The 23,032-nt window shown below is 41.7% G+C and overlaps 1 protein-coding gene across 8 annotated transcripts in view; it reads right to left on the bottom strand.

Moving 5' to 3' along the window:
- The window catches only part of LOC139155638 (kalirin), a 292,637-nt gene that overhangs the window by 49,508 nt on the left and 220,097 nt on the right, over nt 1–23,032 (bottom strand). For 7 of the 8 annotated variants that reach the window (XM_070730856.1, XM_070730858.1, XM_070730878.1 and 4 more), the window contains 8 exons: nt 22,187–22,273; nt 19,379–19,471; nt 18,388–18,438; nt 17,223–17,300; nt 13,914–14,099; nt 10,995–11,166; nt 6,692–6,924; nt 1,676–2,861 (listed from right to left, as the gene is read on the bottom strand). In XM_070730856.1, coding sequence (XP_070586957.1) covers nt 2,610–2,861; nt 6,692–6,924; nt 10,995–11,166; nt 13,914–14,099; nt 17,223–17,300; nt 18,388–18,438; nt 19,379–19,471; nt 22,187–22,273 — 1,152 coding nt within the window. In that variant the 3' untranslated portion in view covers nt 1,676–2,609. Of the gene's footprint in view, nt 1–1,675; nt 2,862–6,691; nt 6,925–10,994; nt 11,167–13,913; nt 14,100–17,222; nt 17,301–18,387; nt 18,439–19,378; nt 19,472–22,186; nt 22,274–23,032 lie in introns of those variants that run through there. The other variant, XM_070730921.1, reaches the window with a different exon arrangement.

Genomic DNA, 23,032 nt, shown 5'->3' with positions numbered 1-23,032 from the left:
TGATATAGCTTTATACCAAAGCTTATAGCAATAGCCTTAATTTTTACACTGACAAATTTCCTTACACTCCCATTTATTTTTGTTTCACTTTGTGTGTGTATGTTTTTGTGTAGTTTTTTCCTGTGTATTTCTTCCCTTGTATGCGTCTCATTGCATTTCACACCCATGTCTTATTTCACCATCTTTAGTATGTATTTTGTCTGCCTGGTAAATAGCTTCTGTGTTTGTCTCATCAAGGGCAATATAATAGAGCAGCTTTATTCCTGGAAAGCTGCTGCTGTAAATGACACCATTTTCTCTGTAGCAAGACATTAAGGGGCTTAGATGAAGGCACCACTGTGCAGGAGTAGCATTTTTAAGTCAATTGCTATCATATATGAAGTGGTCCTAAACAGACTAACTTAAGGGAGCAATTAGCAGCACATCTTACCATTCTCAGGAACTCTGTTTATTGGGCTGTTACTGAGATTTAAGCAGCTGTCAATTCAGTCTAATTACACACAATTGGCAAGACTCAGACCCAGAGGTTCCCCAGTGATCACTTTGGTGATTCCTCAGTATTATCCTTATGAACTGAGGGCCAAGTATTTTATGCACTGCCAGTTTCTAGCTATGCTCATGGGATGCGCAGACTGACTGGACCATATAATGCTGCCACTGTCAGACCACTCTCATTAACACATTACTAATCATTAACACAGAAAATGATTATGCCTCGCTTCAAAGGCCCATTCTTTTTCTTCTTCTTGGTATTTAATCACGGATATCACTGATTCTTGCTTCTTATCAAAATTTCGTCCTTGGTGGAAAGAGAAATCCTGTTTGGAGTTGAACTTGGTTAGTATCTATGAAAAAGCAAGAGTAAACAATGGCTAAGGGCATATCTGCAATTGGTATGGTATTGGTATCCTCGCCGCTCCCGGTTCCTTCAGTTCTCATGCGTATGTGCATGTCCCAACATATTTCTTCTTCTGCGCATGCGCAGAAAGCAAAACTTTGCAAGGCGACGCAGATGCGTGAGATTTCAGTGATTTTTTTGCTTCTGTGCATGTGCAGAAACATAAAATTACCAAAATCTCATGCATGCGTGTCCTCTCGCAAATTTTGCTTCTGCGCAGGAAGCAAAAGTACACTGGGATGCGTGCACATGCGAGAGAATGGAAGCTGCACTTGCAGCTCACTGAGTGCTATCAGTGCACCATCTTCTACTGCAGTGTTTCCCAACCTTGGCAACTTGAAGATATTTGGACTTCAACTCCCAGAATTCCCCAGCCAGCGAATGTTGGGAAACACTACTTTACTGTACCGGTAATAACCCACTACTGGGTTTTGTCCCTACCATGTTTCCCCGAAAATAAGATCCTGTCTTATATTTTTTTGAATCCTGAAATAAGCGCTTAAACTTATTGCCATGCACTCAAAAACCCGATTGGGCTTATTATCAGGGGATGTCTTATTTTGGGGAGAACAGGGTATTATAATTAATAGTATAAGTTCTTGGGACGACAGCATCAGAACCAGGCTTAGTGATTGGTTGCAAGGAACATGGTATTGTATTTCATCATTTAAATAACAATATTGAAATATTTACCACTGGCAAAATCAAGCTTTGGTGACTTTGTGTGAGAAAGCTGATACTCTTTTGACAATTGCAGGTGTAAAAAAACAACAACAGTTTTTATGGAAAAGGATTGTACCTTTTGTATTTAATATCAAAAAACATTTTCTTGCATTTAGTCATTTCAAATTAACAAAAATGACAAAAAAACCGGAAAGAGTATTTCACATTTCATTAAATTAGGAACAAAATATAGAAAGAAAAAAAAGAACTTAAAGAAGGTCAGAAATTGGTCCTTTTATAATCTTCTCAAAACATGCTCATAGTGAAAATTTATTTTACATATTTAAAATAGTACATTTAAAATTATTAGTTACATTACAGGTACAATGATGAACATTGCGACTATCCATAATATTGCACAATCTGACTTCAAATATGGGATTTTTTTTTAAATAGTGCAAAATACTTTTTACAGGAATGTACTGCAAAAGGGAGGATTTATCAAACAAAAAAAATTTATACAAAATATGCAAACAGAAAAAACAAAACAAAATGAAAATGTTACAAACTGTACATTTGCCATAGACAACATAAAATCTCTTCCTTGAGAAGCAGGACTCAAGCCAGTAGAGGAGAACAATGTTTGTTTTGTTTGTATCTCTCGCACACATATATACACACACACCCTTTCACATTCACATATGTGTGTATGGGTCTACACACATACACACACATGTTATTTAAACACAAGATAAATAGAAATCCAGTCAATTAGGTCCATGATTAGGAAAAGATGGAGAACATAAACCATGCTTTTTAAACGGTCTATGGATTTTAATATTTTATAAATTATAAGGGGGGAAAACACACAAAAAAACCCAACAAAAAAAAGCAACTATCCCAAGATGAATACCCCATGCTGTGTTATCAAGCATAGTTTGTTCCAATGGCACTGAAGATTTAAGGAATCAGTAGGAAAATCCTACCATTTGTGTTTAATTTTTCCTCAAAAATCCACATACTGCTCCCTGGGAATCCAACACAGCACTTACTTTATGCTTCCGTCGCTACTATCTGTAGTTGATTTAGTGAGGGGAGCCAAGATATTCCCTGGGATCCATCCTTCTGCTGCTGGTGAGTGGTCATTGGCAGGTTGGTATACAAGGAACATATTCTGCTGGTTAATGGCAAGTACTTGGACCACTTCACCCTGGTTGACACAGATTTCATTCTCCTTTAATGCATAGTAATCTTTGATGACCACCATAGAAGAGGTTCCATTGCACCCACTCAAGTCATTCTGAAGAGGAAACATAGAGAATAGCAATTCTCTATTACCGGACTCCATAGTGTCATCCCCAAACCCCCAACACTTTACCCTTAGATTATCTACGGTTGACCTATCCAGATTCCTAAGAGGTCAGTAAGGGGTGAGTACAAGTGCACTAGAGTGCCTTCCGTCGTCCTATTACTCTCCTATATCTCCTATACCTTTCTTCTATTCCTATGTCTCTTCTTCTATTCTTTCATTGATATATTCTATTCCTATATCTTCTTTTCTATTATTTCTTAGATATATTTTACTATGAGTATCTCCTCTATAACCTTCATCATGTATTTTACTATGTGTATATAGATATATACCCACTAAAACCCTCATTGTGTATTGGACAAAATAAATAAATAAATAAATAAGCTGTGGTATAAGGTTAACTTTTCATCCTGGGAGCTCCAGCAAAATAGGGTAGACAAATCACTATTTAAAAACTGAAGCAATATTTTATCCACTGATACAAGCAGTGTTCCCTCTAATTTTTTTGGGGGGTGGGCAGAAAAGTATAGTGTCTGAGCGGCAGTCCCTTTGGGACTGGGCGGCACAGAAATAATAAACAAACAAACAAACAAACAAACAAACAAAAAACCCACCCTCTTTTGCCTCAGAGAATTTCAAAATAAAATACTGTATTGTGTGTCTATAACAGTGAGCTCATAATAGGGCAACTCTATCAATATCAAAATGCCACTTAAATAGTTGAGCTAGTTTCAAACTAGATTTTGATTTTCGTTCTCTCTTCCTTACTCCCATTCTTTTTCTTTCTCTTTTCCTTCCTCTCTTTTTTCTATCTGTTTCTCTCTCTTTCTCTCTCTCTCCTTCCCTCTCACTCTTTCCCTCTCGGCTTCTGGGCAGGTTTGGAAAACTCTGAGTTGATGATGATTTTTAAGTGAGCGATTGCTCACTGCTCAGCTTAGAGGGAACTATGCTAGAGTGCCTTCCGTCCCCTGTCCTATTGCTTTCCTTTCCTTTCCTTTATTTGTTTGTTTGTTTGTTTGATTTTTATGCCGCCCTTCTCCTTAGACTCAGGGAGGCTTACAACATGTTAGCAACAGCACTTTTTAACAGAGCCAGCATATTGTCCCCACAATTTGGGTCCTCATTTTACCCACCTCAGAAGGATGGAAGGCTGAGCCAGCCTTCAAACTATATATCTCCTATACCTTTCTTCTATTCCTATATCTCTTCTTCTATTCTTTCATTGATATATTCTATTACTTTATCTTCTTTTCTATTATTTCTTAGATATATTTTACTATGAGTATCTCCTCTATAACCTTCATCATGTATTTTACTATGTGTATATAGATATATACCCACTAAAACCCTCATTGTGTATTGGACAAAATAAACAAACAAACAAACAAACAAACAAACAAACAAACAAACAAACTGTGGCATAAGGTTGACTTTTCATCTTGGGAGCTCCAGCAAAATAGGGTAGACAAATCACCACTTAAAAACTGAAGCAATATTTTATCCACTGATACAAGATAAGGTATGGAGACATTAATTCTTTTAGGATCTTAAGAGTATCACAAATCAGACTGAAGAAACAAACAAAAGGAGAATACAAAACCCACTGAAATTAATGGAATCATTGCGATTTTGCTTGGACCATTAACATCGAACCACATACAGTGATCCCTCGAGTTTCGCGATCTCGATCTTCGCGAAACGCTATATCGCAATTTTAAAAAAAATATTAATTAAAAAAAAAACCACTTCCGGGTTTGGCTTCGGGAGTCAGCTGGGAAGCGGCGCGGCTGTTTTAAAAGGTCGCAGCCGGCCTGGGGGGCTTTCCAGCACCCCCCCGAACCCCCAACCCGGGTTCGGGGGGGTGCTGGGAAGCCCCCCAGGCCGGCTGCAACCTTTTAAAACAGCCGCGCCACTTCCCAGCTGAGTCCTGAAGCCAAACGCCAAAGGCGAACTTCCGCATTTGGCTTCAGGACTCAGCTGGGAAGCGGTGTGGCTGTTTTAAAAGGTCGCAGCCGGCCTGGGGGGCTTCCCAGCACCCCCCCGAATCCCCAACCTGGGTCTTCCCGGCCGCCCACGCAAAGGGGAAACCCCGGCTCCTCGCTGATGCCCGCCGCTCGCCCGCCAGCAAGAGGGAGAAGACCCAGGGAAGGTTCCTTCGGCCGCCCAGCAGCTGATCTGCTCGGTAGCGCAGCAGCAGCGAGGAGCCGAATCGGGGTTTCCCCTTTGCGTGGGCGGCGGGGAACGCAAACTCCACCATCTACGCATGCGCGGCCATAGAAAAAAGGGCGCGCATGCGCAGATGGTGTTTTTACTTCCGCAACCCTACATCGCGAAAAATCGATTATCGCGAGGGGTCTTGGAACGGAACCCTCGCGATAATAGAGGGATCACTGTAGTAGCAATTCGAGAATAAAAGACCCAGTATGAAAGCAGTATTGTATTCTCGCATCTCAAATTTGAATCTGAGCATATGTTGCCATTAAAAAAGATGTCCAAAGCTTGTTTGTTTTTTAATTGCCTGGAAACCATTCAAGTACTAGCATTATCTACGACACAAAGGAAAGATTACCCAGTGCCAATATTGAGTAGAACGAAGGCTACGTTTTTATCCTTGCGGTTCAAGATCTGATGAAGCAAAATCTAAAGCAAATTACAATACAATGTTGGCTTGAACATGCTATTATATTTTTTGTCCCTTGTTTATTAATCTTTCCAGTTGATCAAACCTGAAACTCTCATTTGGGAAGCAAAGTGCATGAATTCCCGACAGCCTATTACTTAAATCCACATCTAGAGGCTCACAGAATAGAAAAATAATTTTAAAGGCAAAATGGTTGGTTGGTCAAATAGCTAGGAAACCTTTTCTTATATCACTTTTTCAAAAGAGGGAGCCAAATAGTGTAAAGGCATCAATAAACATTTGTTTAATGATTAATGCCTAATGTTTGCCAGCAGGTAGATTGCTTACTTTTTAGCAGTTTTCCTTCATTCTTCATACAGTGGGTTGTTAGGTTTTTCCTTGACATCCCACTGTATTCTCACTATGATAAAAAAACACTTACATATTTCTTAGTTTAATGACTACACAGAGCATGTATTATATATGTACAGCCTGGTTCACGTAACAAATTTTGTTGAGTTTGGTTTGGAATACTCTGTTATGTGAAGTGAGCTACTCTGATTTATAAATCATGCCATACGGATTGATGCACTGTACAAGCAAATATGGATTCTTCAAGAAACAGTTTATTTATTAATTTGTATCCCGCCGCTCTCCAAGGACTTGGGGCAGCTGACAGCTACAGTGGTACCTCTACTTATGAACTTCATTCATTCCGTGACCAGGTTCTTAAGTAGAAAAGTTTGTAAAAAGAAGCAATTTTCCCCATAGGAATCAATGTAAAAGCAAATAATGTGTGCGATTGGGGTAACCACAGGGAGGGTGGAGGCCCTGCTTCCTCCCAGGAGATTCCCAGAGAGGCCCCACAGAGGCTTCTCCCTGCCTCTTCCAGCCCTGTTTCCTCCCAGGAGATTCCCAGAGAGGCCCCACAGAGGCTTCTCCCCGCCTTTTCTGGCCCTGTTTCCTCCACAGAGATTCCTAGAGAGGCCCCACAGAGGCTTCTCCTTGCCTTTTCTGGTTACAGTTTTGGAGGCTCGGGTTTGTAAGTGGAAAATGGTTCTTGAGAAGAGGCAAAAAAATCTTGAACATCCGGTTCTTATCTAGAAAAGTTCGTAAGTAGAGGCGTTCTTAGGTAGAGGTACCACTGTACTACTACCTCCACAACTGGCCAAATTTAGAATGGACCTGGTTCCATTACCTTGCTCAGCTCATATCTGTCCTCAGGCTGGTGCTGTTCATGCCCTGTGTTACCATTGGAGGTAGATATCTTCAGAGGTGGAAGAGATGGGTTGCGCATTGTAGCCTTTGAAGTCTTATCAGGTCCTGAGGAATAGGGTCTGGTGATGGGCTGAGGTGCCCGGCTGGTCTGGGGTCTCATTACAGCTGAGCTGCTGTTTTCCTTGCGCTGATACTCTATTGGAGACTGTAATGCTACAACAGAATATAGTGTGTTACAGCAGATCTCCCCATCCATCATGTAAAGAAGCTAGAATGGGTCACAAATGACCTTTGTAAATCACTGAAAACACTGCCTTACAAATTTTTTTTAGTTGCAGAAATGAAATGTGCCATTTCTTAATGAACTTTACATGCCGACTTCAAATATAATAATGAAACTTTGTTAGTTGGCTCTTTCATCCAATGGACATTTTACATTTCCAAACTACAGGTAATAGGCAAATAATGCGCCAAAACGTAATACGTATACAGTGAACCCTTGATCATCGCGAGGGTTCCGTTCCAGGACCCCAAGCGATGATCGATTTTTCGCGAAGTAGCGGTGCGGAAGTAAAAACACCATCTGCGCATGTGCAGATGGTGTTTTTACTTCCACCGCCGCCCGCAGCGCGTTGCTGGGGAGCGCGCGCGCGTTGCTGGGGCTGCTCCCCAGCTGGGGAGCGGATCTGGGGTTTCCCCAAGCGCGCGCCCGTTGCTGGGGCCGCTTCCCAGCTGGGGAGCGGAGCCGGGGTTTCCCCAAGCGCGCGCGCGTTGCTGGGGCTGCTCCCCAGCTGGGGAGCGGAGCCGGGGTTTCCCCAAGCGCGCGCGCGTTGCTGGGGCTGCTTCCCAGCTGGGGAGCGGAGCCGGGGTTTCCCCAAGCGCGCGCGCGTTGCTGGGGCTGCTTCCCAGCTGGGGAGCGGAGCCGGGGTTTCCCCAAGCGCGCGCGAGTTGCTGGGGCCGCTTCCCAGCTGGGGAGCGGCCCCAGCAACGCGCGCGCGCTTGGAGAAACCCCGGCTCTGCTCCCCAGCTGGGAAGCGGCCCCAGCAACGCGCGCGCGCTTGGGGAAACCCCAGATCCGCTCCCCAGCTGGGGAGCGGCCCCAGAAACGCGCGCGCGCTTGGAGAAACCCCGGCTCCGCTCCCCAGCTGGGGAGCGGCCCCAGCAACGCGCGCGCGCTTGGGGAAACCCCAGATCCGCTCCCCAGCTGGGGAGCGGTCCCAGCAACGCGCGCGCGCGCTTGGGGAAACCCCAGCTCCGCTCCCCAGCTGGGCAGCGGAGCTGGGGTGTCCCCGCGCGTGCCGCCCGCCCGCCCACGCCGTTGCTCGCGCCGCCGCTGGGGTCTTACGGGGCAAGAGGGGAAAGACCCAGGGAAGCCGCCCAGCTTCCCAGCTGGGGAACTCCACCATCTACGCACACATGCGCAGATGGTGGAGTTTACTTCCGGGTTTAAAACTCGCGAAATAGCCCTTTCGCGATGCTTGAGGACGCGAAACTCGAGGGTTCACTGTATATAAACCCATATACAGTGATACCTTGTCTTACAAGCTTAATTGATTCCGGGACGAGGTTCTTAAGGTGAAACGTTTGTAAGACGAAACAATGTTTCCCATAGGAATCAATGGAAAAGTGATTAATGCGTGCAAGCCCAAAATTCACCCCTTTTGCCAGCCGAAATGCCCGTTTTTGTGCTGCTGGGATTCCACTGAGGCTCCTCTCCATGGGAAACCCCACCTCCGGACCTCTGTGTTTTTGCGATGCTGCAATTTCACTGAGGCTCCCCTCGCTGGGAAACCCCACCTCCGGACTTCCGTTGCCAGTGAAGCGCCTGTTTTTGCACTGCTGGGATTCCCCTGCAGCATCACAAAAGCATGGAAGTCCAGAGGTGGGGTTTCCCGTGGATGGGAGCCTCAGGGGAATCCCAGCAGCGCAAAAATGGGTGGTTCACTGGCAATGGAAGTCCGGAGGCGGGGCATCCCAGCGGCGGCGGTGGGTTTGTATGGTGAAAATAGTTTGTAAGAAGAGGCAAAAAAAAATCTTAAACCCCGGGTTTGTATCTCGAAAAGTTTGTATGATGAGGTCTTTGTAAGACGAGGTATCACTGTATTTGTTTTCATATAAAGATTTGTAGTGAAGTTACTCAAAGTAACTTCACCGCAAATGTAGCAGAAATTATCCACTTTATTTAAACAGGTTTGAGGCGAAACTAAATTTACTAGCATAAAACAATGTTTAAAGACTCTACCTCGCCAAGCAACAAATACTGCGACGTTTATCGAAATTGGTGATGTATTATTGGTTAATATTGCTTCATCTTAGTACACATGGCGGTTTTCTATTGGTCACCAATACTAATATTCTATAGAAGTTAGAAGGGTCTCTTCCAAATGAGGAAGAAAGCATATCAGTGTCATGATATTACTGAAGATATGTGCCAGAAATAAGGGTGAAGACTTCTACCATAAGAAATAAAAAAGTTCTTTCCTTTTCCCTACATATTCCTGGTCGAGGTTAAAATGAATGAATGGACTATTGCTCTACAACTTTCTGGCTATTTCAACTGTGACTCCTTTTTTGGAGTGGGTGGCATATAAATATAATAAACAAACAAACAAATAAATAAAAACATAAAATAAACAAACAAACAAATATGCATATAATCAAGTGATGGTTTATTTATTTATTTATTTATTCATTCATTCATTCATTCATTCGATTTTTATGCCGCCCTTCTCCTTAGACTCAGGGCAGCTTACAGCATGTTATCAATAGCACTTTTTAACAGAGCCAGCATAATTGCCCCCACAAGGTTGCCTGTAATATTGAAATAAGAGGTCAACCACTATTTCTCCATTAGCTTTTCTGAATTTATTTCTCTCCCTCTCTCTCTCTCTCTCTCTCTCTCTCTCTCTCTCTCTCTCTCTCTATCTATCTATCTATCTATCTGATGCTGCCCCTCTCCGTAGACTTAGGATGGCTAACAGCAGTAATAAAAAACAGCATGTAAATCCAATACTAAAACAACTAAAAAACCCTTATTGTAAAACCAAATGATATCCACAGGAAGCCTTAATGACCAGACATATGTATTGATATAATCATGCAAATGGCACAACTTATTGGAATATTGGAATGCAAGTAAATAATGCAGCATTCGGAAACTGCAATTTGTGCAGACTGTGCAGAATGCAGCTGCGTGAGCAGTCGTGCGCTTGCCCAGACATGCACATATCTCTCCAACACTCTGCGGACTGCATTGGCTGCCAATTGGTTTCCGGATGCAATTCAAAGTATTGGCATCGGGCCAGAATACCAACGGGACCACCTTCTGCCGTATGAATCCTAGACACCAATCAGGTCCCACAGAGTTGGCCTTCTCCAGGTCCCGTCAACTAGACAATGTCGTTTGGTGGGGCCTAGGGGAAGAGCCTTCTCTGTGGGGGCCCTGGCCCACTGGAATCAGCTTCCCCTGGAGATTGGTACTGCCTCCACCCTCCTTGCCTTCCACAAGAGTTTTAAGACTCATCTATGTCGCCAGGCTTGGGGCCATCAGATTCTTGCCCCCTGGCCAATGAATGTGTTGAGAGAAAGTTGATTGAATGGAAACGACTGTTTTTTTCCTGGTTTTCGGTTTTTAAGATTTTATATTTAATTATTTGGATTTAAGATATTATACATTGTTTTATTATATGTTGTAAACTGCCCCGAGTCCTTGAAGAGGGGTGGCATAAAATTCCAATAAACAAACAAACAAACAAACAAACAAACAAACAAACAAACAAATAAATAATGACAGGATTTCCATGATGATTTGTCACACAGGTGTCATAGTTTGGTTCCCTCCCCACCTGATGTCCAGTGAAGAGTTTAAAAAAATGTTTTACTGGGTGGCAGTTACCAGGAAGTTATAAATCTGTCATCTGCATTGACCAGCATTGGAAGTATATTCCTATGTGAATGCAATCAATCTATTAAGAGACAGCAGTGATAACATAAAGATCTAAGATAAAATATACTGCACTAGTATTAAGATAACAATAGTTTCAATAGTAATATATCAATAATTTGCTAGGTTTCAATTTAGTTTTTAATATGTGACATGGATAGCATGCATTTAGCCTTTTTCTAGTCATGTTCCATATAAAGACTGCAGTAGCTCACTATGGATGACACAGATGATAAGAGGGCTCTGTAACTGATAACAGGTTGACATTGATTCAATCAAGATTTTACAGCCAACTGCAAAGTACCTGGGTTTTATTTCAATGGCGCAGCAAAATACCTACCATTTAAAAAATCCCTCTGTGTGTCAAGTACTTGACTGATATCCAGTACCCAAGCTTGTTGGATTTCAGGATTGGCAGACTGCAATATAAACCGTTCTGATGTTTCCCGATTCATGAGAGCAAATTTACAAGGATCGTTGTCCACATTGTCCTCAAGTATTAGATATGTCATCTGCAAGTAGCCAGGGAAAAAAAAAGTAACTGCAAAGGGGGACATGGAAAGGATCAACATATATAAACATATTATGATAAACATATATCCATTGTAAGATAAAATACAGGAAATAGTATAAGGGCAGACTAGATGGACCATGAGGTCTTTTTCTGCCGTCAATCTTCTATGTTTCTATCACGCTGAATCTGGCAATACAGTAGTGCAGGGGTGTCAAACTCACGTTGTCATGGCAGGGTCACATGATGTATTAGGGCTTTATCCCCCCTTCACTAAACTAGGCATGGGCGTGGCCAGCATGTGACACATCCAGCCTGCGGGCTGCGAGTTTGACAGTCCTGCAGTAAGTGGTCTCAAAGGTAGCCCTTCAACTGAAGCATATAAAAGAAGCCGCAGGTTTGCCTCTTCAAATATTTTGTTCTCTGGGAACTGAATTATAGGTGCAATTTGGGTTTGGTCCTCAAGTGCTCTGCCAAGGACATTCAACTTTTGAATTATCTTTGTGAGCTTCCCTAAAAAAAAAAAGACAGGCGATTACATGTAATCACCGTGATTCTTTCCACAGAACAAATTGTTCACAGGAATATCATCTAAAATGGCTTTTCGGGTACTTTGCCAATACATGTGAGCATCAACAGTGCTATGTCATTTTGCTCAGTCACGTGATTTTGAGAACTTTTCCTGCTGAAGTTTTTAGCCCACGTTGAAGACTTTCAGAAAGGATTTTTTATATATTTACACATAAGGGTTTTTTTTTAGCTTATGCAGGAATAAAGTCAATTTCTTTATATCTTGCTGTCTGAACAAGGTGAAAAATCACCTAAGGCAACAGTGCAATAATGAAAAATAATAGTAAATCTATTCTGAAGCCTCTTTTTCCTTTGCGGAATCATTGTTTTCAAATTCAATTGGAAAGGCCCATATTCACCAAGCTTATAACCTGCATAATTTGACCGCGAGGGATCAAAGAAGAATCTAAAAAATCATATATAGTCTACCACTGATTACTGGATGACAAATTTCAAATAATTGAACTGGTGAAGGTCATCATCTAATGTTAATTAATCAAGATGGAAAGTTTAAAATTAAGCTGTTTGATTATTCAGAATTGCCCAGGTATGAAGATGTGCAGAACAGTTTTTTTCAAATATATGAAGTTGGTAAGGAAGAAGAACCAGTGCTACTTGGGCATAGACATAATAACTGCTTAAATAAGGGGCAGATACATTCCAGTCTTAAAGCTAGGAAAAGAATGGCCAAGAATCTATTACAAATTTTGGGTTTGAGTTTCTGGAAGATTAGATTTATAGTTGAGCTGATGTGACATAATGCTTGCATAAGCCTGCCAGGATATTAGTAAATGTATACAATATATGTCAAAACTGATTTTCAGTTTTGGAGCCAAGTAAAAAAAAAAATCCTGTAAGAGAAGAAACTTCAATCACTTAGGTTTATAAAAGCAGTCAAAGAAAGTACGGAGAAGTAACAGCATTAAGCAGTTGCATTGGGAGGGAGTCATACACTGCTTAAGTCATGCAGCTAGTAAAACACTAGGGAAAAATCCTACAGAACATCTCCCCTCAAATGACTTTTACTGTACAAAGGGATGCAAAGCTCATGTTACACCAAAGAGTTCACCCTTCGGTTGCTTTTGCATCTACTAGTAATTTCCATTTTGGTTTCCTATGCAAACTTACAAGAGGTGGCAAAAAGACAAAACAAGACCACACTTACTAAAACCATTGTCTGATAGTTTACATAGCTAGCTGGTTTGGTTGGAGCTCTTCAGAGAAGTTATCAGTACAAGTAAGTCCTCAACTCGCAATCCCAATTGTGACCCCCAATATTTCAGTTGTAGAATTTTTGTCCCGTTTTACGACATTCATCGTCACAGTTGTTAAGTGAATCTGTGTATTTGTTAAATTGGTAACATGGTTATTAAGTGAAGCTGACTTCCCCATTGACTTTGCTCTGGCCCCTAGCAGCCTGTTAGCGAGGGGAGAGCATGGGTCTCCACCTTTAACTCTCTGGCTGCTCGTGAATCTCCTTTTTCTCCCATGGAAGAAGGCTAACGCTGCTTAGTTTTGCTATGGGAGCAAATAGGGAGATAATTTCCATTCTTTCCTGGAGGAAACAGATTCAAGCAGCAGCTGCCTTTCAAAGCAAAAAGGTCTCTGAAAAGTCAAGGCAGGGAATTAGATGCAGTCTGGTAGATGGGACACCTCCAGTGATGCACAGCATCTGGTGCTGTCAGGTGCTCTGTCCTGGTAGGAAATTCCAGGATGCGTGCACAGCTGTGTGCCCCTGATGCACACATGGGTGCCCCGTGTGAAATTTGGGTTCTGCGCATGCGCAGCAAGCAAAATCCTGTGTGAGGATGCTCACGCAAGCGAGATTTTGGTGATTTTTGCTGAGTTTTTGCTTCTGCGCATGCGCAAAATCAAAAATATCGGCGAAAATCACCAAAATCTCGCTTGCACGTGTTCACATGAGATTTCACTTGCTGCGTATGTGCAGAAGCCAAATCTTGCACCGATGCGTGTGTGCTTGCCACAGGTGGGCGTGCCCATGATGGCCTCAGAGGGCGCACTTGTGGCGCCGAAGACAAGCAGCCCTTCCCTGGACACCCCACAAGAGCTGCCCGGACAGGTGACCTGCTCTTGGTTGTAAAAAGCTGTCTTAGCCTTCATCTAAAGCTGTAAAGAAGCAAATGTCTTATTGGCCTGGTGGCCTTATCAATTTCTTACCTTTATGCTCCGCTTAAACAGGTACCCGGGTGTTAAGGAGCCTTTCCTAAGTAGTTCACTAAAGATGACTATTTGCTCAAAGAGGAAAACTCTGCGTTCTTTGGGCCGAGACAACCCTGCAGAGTCCTGCTCTGTTACGTAGAATGTATCCTGTTGCAACAATTTCCCTTGAGCTGCCAGCTTGCCCTAAGACAGAGGGGGGAAAATGAAGTAAACATAAATTGACAGGCGCAGGGAAAATAATGTATTTTGTTTATTAATTGCTATGCAGTACATTGTCCTCAGGACAACCTCTATGAATAAAAATGACAAAAGTCCAATAGACACAAACACACACACACACACACACAAAGTTAGCACAAACATATTTCAAATGAGTAGGGGTAAGGGTTAATATGTAACTTTAATTTAATTTATTTAATTTAATTATTGGATTTGTATGCCGTCCCTCTCCGCAGACTCGTGGCGGCTAACAACAGTGGTAAAACAACATGAACAATCCAATTAATAAAAAGAACTAAAAAACCCTTATTATAAAAAACTAAACATACACACAAACATACCATGCATAACTTGTAATAGCCTAGGGGGAAAGAATAACTTAACTCCCCCATGCTCATGCCTGGCGACAAAGGTGGGTCTTAAGTAGTTTGCGAAAGACAAGGAGGGTGGGGGCCGTTCTAATCTCTGGGGGGAGTTGGTTCCAGAGAGCCGGGGCCGCCACAGAGAAGGCTCTTCCCCTGGGACCCACCAAACGACATTGTTTGGTCGACCGGACCTGGAGAAGGCCAACTCTGTGGGACCTTATCGGCCGCTGGGATTCGTGCGGTAGAAGGCGGTTCTGGATGTATTCTGGCCCAATGCCAATGTAATGGACAATCACCACTTCTAATTCCATGGAAGTAGAAGCATTTTAAGATTGAAGAGCAAGAATATATACCCATTTAAAACGCTTCTAAAATCAATACCCCCCCCCCCCCAAATAGTATAGGTAACAGATAAAGGGACGCTGTGGCTCAGTGGTTAAGACACTGAGCTTGTTGATCCAAAGGTCGACAGTTCAGCAGTTTGAATCCTTAGTGCCGCATAATAGCTCCTGTTACTTGTCCCAGCTTCTGCCAATCTAGCAGTTTGAAAGCACGTAAAAATGCAAGTAGAAATATAGGGACCATTTTTGGTGGGAAGGTAACAGCGTTTATTTATTTTTATTTATTTTATTATTTAGATTTGTATGCCGCCCCTCTCCGAAGACTCGGGGCGGCTCCATGTGCCTTTGGCCACATGACCATGAGTGACGTCTTTGGACAGAGATGAGCACCGCCCCTTAAATTCAGGAACGACTAGTGCATATGTGTAAGGGCAATCTTTACTTTTTTACCTTTATAGGTAACAGATGGACATCCTTTAATTGGATATGTGGGGGAGAAAAGCCCATTCTATTTTTACAGGCAAGGACCCTTCAACCAGGATCTCTGCTGACCATTTTGGAGCACAAATATGAACACAGGGAAAGAAATAGTCCTTTAGATACTGTGATCCCCAAAGATGAAAGTTGTAGCATCAATTGGGGTTTGTATATTATCAGATAGAGAAGAACTTAGTCTACTGCACTAAGTTCAGTTCAGTACTGGTGTACAGTCACAAATACAACTCTTTCTAGCCTGGTAACTTTCCAATGTGTCAAAATAAATCTCCCCTAATCCCCAAATAACTGATCTGTGAGCTGCTGTGTTCCGCACTGAATTTTAACATTCAATTTAATGTAAATATTTTAAAAAGAAAGTTGACAGGTGTATTTATCTATTGCAAGGTTGATGCTTATGGGTATGGGGGAAAGGAATGGAACACCCTAGTCATCTCTATACATACATACATACATACATACATACATACATACATACATACATACACACACTATAGTAATTGTTTCAGTGTTTGCATTTGGATTTCTTAATTACTAGACTAGTAAGACAGGTTGTGACAACTCTGTCACATTTTTGATTAGGGGTGGACACCAAGTGAGATGCCTATGGAGGCAATGAGAACAAACAGCCTGCTACCACAAAGCAAAATAGGATCTCAGAGGTTAAGAGATTTTCAGCCTACCATTTGGGGAAATTCAACATTCATAAACCTAAAAAAAAATAGTCTTCTTTAATAACAGTGGATGAGTGTTTGTAGAGACTCTCAGTCATCCTGGTCATGGTTGTCTCAAAGGTGCTTTTTCAAGAGGCAACTGGTCTTTTCGCTTCTCATCAAGAAGCTTCAAGAAAGTCCAGTTGCCTCCTGAAAAAGCATCTTGAAAAAGACTTGAGAATCTCTACAGACTTTTAGCTATACAATTTGGGATGAAGGTGTGGGAATGGATTTCTGGGGCAGCGGGGTATGACAACTGCAGACTATAGAAACTAGGAGCACTACTTATGTGACCCTGAGGACCCAGATGAACCTCCAACTGCTTCAAGGACCCTCTAAAACAGTGGTTCTCAACCTGGGGGTCGGGACACATTTGGGGGTCGAATGACTGTTTCGCAGGGGTTGGCTAAGACCTTGGGAAAAGACAAATTTCCCATGTTTTAGGAACTAAAGCTTCTATTCTGGCGCCTTGGAACATATTTTTACAATCTGATCAAATCAGGCATTTGCATCAGGCACTTCCTGCCAATCAGCTTGAAGCTCTGTTGGGAGAATTAGCGCTAGACTTATGGCTGGGGGTTACCACAACATGAGGAACTGTATTAAGGGGTCACGGCATTAGAAAGGTTAAGAACCACTGCTCTAAAAGGATGCAGATTACCAGTTGTCTGCAAGGAATATAAATCCTTCCATTCCCCACCATCCTGTCAGAGCAGAAGAAGCTTCTTGGATGAGAAGCAAAACATCTTCAAAGGAAAAAAAACCCCCCAAGAAAGTCCAGTTGCGTCCTGAAAAAGCACCTTTGGGACAACAGAGGATGAGCTTTGTTCTAAGAAACATTGTCAAAGAATGTATATATTATATATTTTCAATACTACTGTATATATTCTAGACCAGTGTTTCCCAACCTTGGCCACTTGAAGATATTTGGACTTCAACTCCCAGAATTCCCCAGCTGGCTGGGGAATTCTGGGAGTTGAAGTCCAGATATCTTCAAGTGGCCAAGTTTGGGAAACACTGTTCTAGACGACTAGAAGGCAGCTGCTAATACCTCCACTGCTAATAGCTAGAAGTGTTGGGAAGAGGCCATTATACATTCTTACAGTTTGCAAGAAGCCTCAATCATTTCTTCAAAAAGCAACTGGCATCACTGAATAATAAACAGAGGGATACCTCAAAGCCCTGCAGTCGTCCCAGATTCATCATGTCGTTGCAGCGTTTAGGAACAAGGCACATCAACTCTACAGCTTTCTGTAAGAGAGGGGGAAGAGAGTAAATATGTGAATGAATAAAAATCTGTCTGGATCCCTCTGACTAGGACCACACATGTATCAACCTTTCCAGCTAGAGAATACAGGTCAGAATCAGAAATCAGGATACATTGTGAAGAGTTGCCCATTCATCAAATTGACCTTTGAAGAAATGCAGCTCCCAGCTGATCAAAATCCACTGATTACCGTATTTTTTGAAGTATAAGATAAGTGGTTAGAGCCAGGGTATAAGAGCCGGGGTGGCACAATGGTTAGGAGCATTGCATGCTACTTCAACTAACTGCTAGCTGCAATTCAGCAATTCAAATCTCACCACTGGCTCAAGGTTGACTCAGCCTTCCATCTTTCCGAGGTGCGTAAAATGAGGACCCAGATTATTGGGGGCGATATGCTGATTCTGTAAACTGCTTAGAGAGGGCTGTAAAATTACTATGAAGTGGTATATAAGTCTAAATGCTATTGCTATTGCTATAACATGCACTTCCTCCCCCTAAAATAGAGTGGAAATGTTGTGACTTATATACCGAATACGGCCATTTGCCCTGTGTGAAAATGGCTGTGCAGATAGTTTGGAAGGTCTTCAGAGTGCTCCTAGAGGCTGGGAGAGGGCAAAAATGTCATTTTTGTAAAAAAACGGCCCATTGTTTTTTACAAAAACGGGGTGTGCAGAAGTTTGGGAGGTCTGCAGAGTGCTCCTGGGGGAGAGCAAACCCCTTTTCCCCCTTATGTACCTCTTCAAAATCTTGGTGCATCTTATACACAGGTGTGTCTTATAGTCTGAAAAATATGGTACTTTAAAGAGCTTGGATAGCGTTTTCTTTGAAAAACATGTAAAGACAAGTGGCTCTCGAGGGGCATTTTCAGAAACTGGTGGGTAACTCTAAACTCATGCTTTGTTGTCCACTTGCTTGGAGGGAGGGTGGAATGAAGGAAGCAATTCAATCTTCAATTAGAAATATCCAAATGTATACAAACTATTTTAATCTATTTTTAAATATATATATATATATTTATTTATTTATTTTAAAGTGTATCAGTCAATAAATAAAATAAAAGATAAACTGTACCTCTGTCTCTGAGCAATCCAATCCAGCCTTTTCACTATATTTCAGGAAATCCTATGGGAAAGAGTATCATTCTTTAAAAATAATTAACATTTAAATGCACTTTTAAAGATGAATATGACCGTTGTCTTCTTGCAGAGTTATCTGGAATTATACTTAAACCTATTTTATATATAGTACATAGCATCGGATTATATACTTAATAAAATTTTACTTAGTTTAGATTATAACACTCCATGTGCACTACAAGCCTGAGAAAGGGCATTATCTGCCTGTTTTCACATATTTTCTTTTGTATAAGAGATAACTAATGCTAATGAAAAGGAAGTCTGAAAGTTGCATTTTTTAATATTAAAAGAGGAGCCATTAGAATTCCAAAATTCAGGATAAGATGTGGAAAGAAAGAGAGATAAAAAAGTTCCATAAAAGTGATGCCACCATCTTGGTGGCAAAGGCTTGATCATAAACAACATTTTACTTTGTGTAAGCAATAGAGGCTTCATGTTGAAGAGTGCAGCAAGTAGCTCCATTCACGTGGAGGAAAAAAAGGCCATAAAGCTTTATTAAAACCATAAAATACTTTCCATATGAATGTGTGTACTTTTTAAAAAACACACAGCTAAAACCAGTGAAGTTAGGTTATTAGATATCTGGTTCTAGCAATAATTCATCACGATGCCCACCAGGTGATGGTGAGATTATCTACACAGGCATGTACAGATTTGCTTTTTGAATAGAAATCAGGCTCAGCACCATGATATCCTCAGGAAGCAGACCAGCAATACCAAAAGAATTAAAGCTGATTTGCACAAACTGGAGCAAACTGTCTGGGTAATACTGCTGCCTAAAATATGTAAACATAATACTTATTCGTTTATTTACTAAATTAACATAGCTGCCCATCTCCCCTTGTGGAGACCCTCCAAAATATATTTGTCACACTTGATTTTTTTTTAATATACCTCACATTTGTTGTCTTTTGATGTGTTTTTACCTTGAGAAGCAACTGGTACTTGGTTATTCTTTGAATGGGCTTAATTAAGAAGTCGCTGAGAGTTAACCGCTGGTTTATTTCTTGTTGCACTTCCTATAAAACAAAAATAGGAGAAATCACTGCTGAGAGAAAATAATTAATTTCTCCTTTGCTTTCCCCCCCTTCCATGGAACTCCAGGGAACATATGTGGGATCAGGCGGGGGCTCCTACTTACCGCTGCTACCAGTGCGCTGCACATGTAGCTCCAGGAGATCAATGGGTACATGTCCGAGCAAGATTTTGCTTCTGCGCATGCACAGGAAGCAAAATCTCGCAAGGGGACACGCGAGAGAGATTTCGGCAATTTTTTTGCTTCCACACATGCACAGGAAGCAAAATCTCGCAAGGGGACACGCAAGAGAGATTTCGGCAATTTTTTTGCTTCCACGCATGCACAAGAAGCAAAATCTCACTCTGACACATGTTTGCCCGCCAGTCACCCAGAGCTGTGCACACAGCTCCATTTTCACTACCGGAGCTATGGTGTGGCCCGTATCGGTAGCAACCCGCCACTTTAGTGGGATCCAATCAGATTCTCAGATTCGGCAATTGGGCCTACAAAAATTAGTCTGAGGTTATGAAACATCTTACAATGAACAGCCCAACATCTAAACTGGAGGTCCCCAAACTTGGCAACTTTAAGACTTGTGGACTTCGACTCCCATAATTCTCTAGCCAGCTATGTTACGCTGGCTGGAGAATTCTGGGAGTTGAAGTCCACAAGTCTTAATGTTGCCAAGTTTGGGGCCCTCTGATCTAAAAAAAGATAGTTTTCTACTCATGATTGTAATGATGGTTTGCAAAGCACTTCTGGCCATTGCAAAATGTTGCACCACCACTCCTACAGTCACACGGTCACTGTCTGGATGTTGGGCAACCTGTTTGCACTTATGACTGGTTGCCAAGTGCCCTATGATCAGATGATAACTATTTACAACCTTCTCTGCAGACTTCCCCAGAAAGTCAGTGCAGAAGTTGGCAGGGAAGGGCTGCCAGCTGCTGTTGGCTGCTTTGGCAGGCAGCTTTTTCAGTCAGCCTCTAGAGACAAGACGGAGCTAAAGTCCAAGTAGAGAATGGAGAAGAAGCACAGTGAAAAGTACCTCAGGCAGTTGAGGAAGATCTTAGGAGGTCTCATGCATACTACATGCAAATGTCTCTCTTCACTCAGAGCTGAAAAGTCTACTTAGATTTTGGCAGGTGGATTTTCAGTTCCTCAGCGGAAACTGAAGACCATGGCAGTTCCTCTTGCCATGGTCTGCCCACCCTGCCAAGGCATCCCTTGACCAGAGGTGGGTTCCTCCCGGTTTGGATCGATTCTATAGAACTGGTAGTAACTTGGCGGCCTGGGTTGCTAGAACCAGCAGTGACCCAGGCCTGCCACGCCCCTGAACTGGCTTTCTATGGCGCCATCTTGGTTTCTGCTTCTGCACATAAGCTTTGTTTTAGCACTGTGCATGTGTGAAGCGTGCCATGTCACTGAGCATTGAGTAAAACCAGAGCCCACCCCTGTTAAAGACCCATGAGATTGCTCAAAATTTGCAACCAATGTGGTTGTTGAGCAAAGCAGCCACATGACATCTCACTTAATGACCACTTCACTCAATGACTGAGTGCTGTAAGAAGTAGAGTGTAATTATTCAGTAAAATAACCTGATAACATGCCTTTTCTATATACGTTTAGGTAATCAGTCATGAATCTACTGCAAAATACTTTAAAATGTAATGTAATAATGGAAAATGAATGGCCTATTTGATGTATTCATAAGAAATTTAACCTTGCATTTTACTAAAAGCAATGCCAAATGGTCATATAACCTGAAAATAACCCTAACTTGCAAATAAAATTGAAACCATGAATTTAGTTTCTATGCTAAAGTTTGAGGAAAAGTTTTAATTAAATTGAAAGTTAGAAACTACAGGGTGTCCGGGGGGGGGGAAAGCATTTTGAAATTCTCTAATATTTCCCTGACATTTCCCTGTAACTTGTGATCTAGATAAGGCGTGGTTGTAGATGATGTCATACCAAACGGCTAAGCTGTAGAGAAATATCGGTAGCCGAGGAAGCAAGTTATTGCCACAGTTATGTTCATTTTTGCTTGACTCGGCCAGGCAGTGCGATCCATTTTTTTAACATGATTTTTCCCTGACTTTTAAACATTTTAATACAGTTTGTTTCCCCCCCCCCCCCCGATTTATTCCGTGTTTTTTTTCAAAATTCCCTGATAATTCCCTGATTTTCCAATTTTCCAGGTTTCCTGGACACCCTGAAACTAGTTAATACTCAGAACTCTTTTACATCACTCATTCATTTTCCACTTTTTCCAACTAAAAAGCCAAGTATTACTCGAGAACAAATATCCATTGCTAAATATAAGGAAGCATTTACTCTGTGGTTTCTACTAACCCCAAAACCTTTAACCTTAGACTATCTACAGTTGACATCTCCCCCTTTCTAAGAGGTCTGTAAGGGGCGTGCATAAGCGCACCACTGTGCCTACCGTCCCTGTCCTATTGTCTTCTTTTGTTACTTTTTATCATTACTTATCTAATGTTTTATTTGTAAAAATTATCACCTTCTAATTGTTTGACAAAATAAATAAATAAAATAAATTAAAAAAGCAAAACAACACAATAGCAAAGTCAACCAACAGGCCAAGGAGGGAAAAACTTGCTGATGCAGATCCATAAATATGTACATGAAAATAGAAGAAAGAAGAAATCAGGAAATCATATTCCAGCTGCGGCACAGAACAGGCATCCAAACTTACCTCAAAATATGTACCACATTCAGCTACTATATATTCCGATTTTGGTTTATTTTGACAGTATACCACATACATGTGTAATCGCCTCTCCTGTAAAAAGTGAAATACACAACTCTCTTAGAATTAGCTCAGGTTACAACTTTCACAGCTACTGAGCAAAACAGAAAAATGAATGCAATCATGCACTTGTACATTCTTTTCTGTCTGCTAATCTAATCAAGAAATGATGGGAGAGCCTTAAAATCAACGGTGGGTTGCTCCCACTGATTCTTAGAACCGGTAGCGGCAGCATATGCAGAAGCGTCACGCAAGGGCGCGAACCGGTTACAAACTAATTCAGAACCCATTACGGCTTAAAATATTACAGAAAACGAAATAACCAAAGATTAGTTCATATACATAACAAGCTGGGGAAAACATTCAGATGTGTCCCTTAATGGGTCCTTGGAGAGAGGCGGCATACTAATAGAATAAATAATAATAATAATAATAATAACAACAACAACAACAACAACTAAAGGCACCTTGTTTTAAGGGTTTCAAAATGAATCTATTCTACCACCCCCACCAGAGGTTGGATTGGATCTCTTAGGGGGGGGGAAATCAAACCACTGAAGAAGGATATAGATCATTCCAATCCTATGGGGGAAGAATAGAATACCATGATTGATGATGGCACTGAAAGTCACTGTGAGATTAAGAAGGTCTGAGAGAGTTGGATTCTCTCTCTCTTTGTTTCTCTAAATGTGACCATGAAGTTCTTGGTTTGAACTCTGATTGTTATCAATTCAGATAACCTTTTTCATGATAGATTTTGGAACGTATACCATAAGTTGAAGGTATATTTTC

This window comes from Erythrolamprus reginae, chromosome 1 (assembly GCF_031021105.1).
Source record: "Erythrolamprus reginae isolate rEryReg1 chromosome 1, rEryReg1.hap1, whole genome shotgun sequence".
Lineage (NCBI taxonomy): Eukaryota > Metazoa > Chordata > Lepidosauria > Squamata > Dipsadidae > Erythrolamprus > Erythrolamprus reginae.
This window is presented reverse-complemented; position numbering and strand designations above follow the sequence as displayed.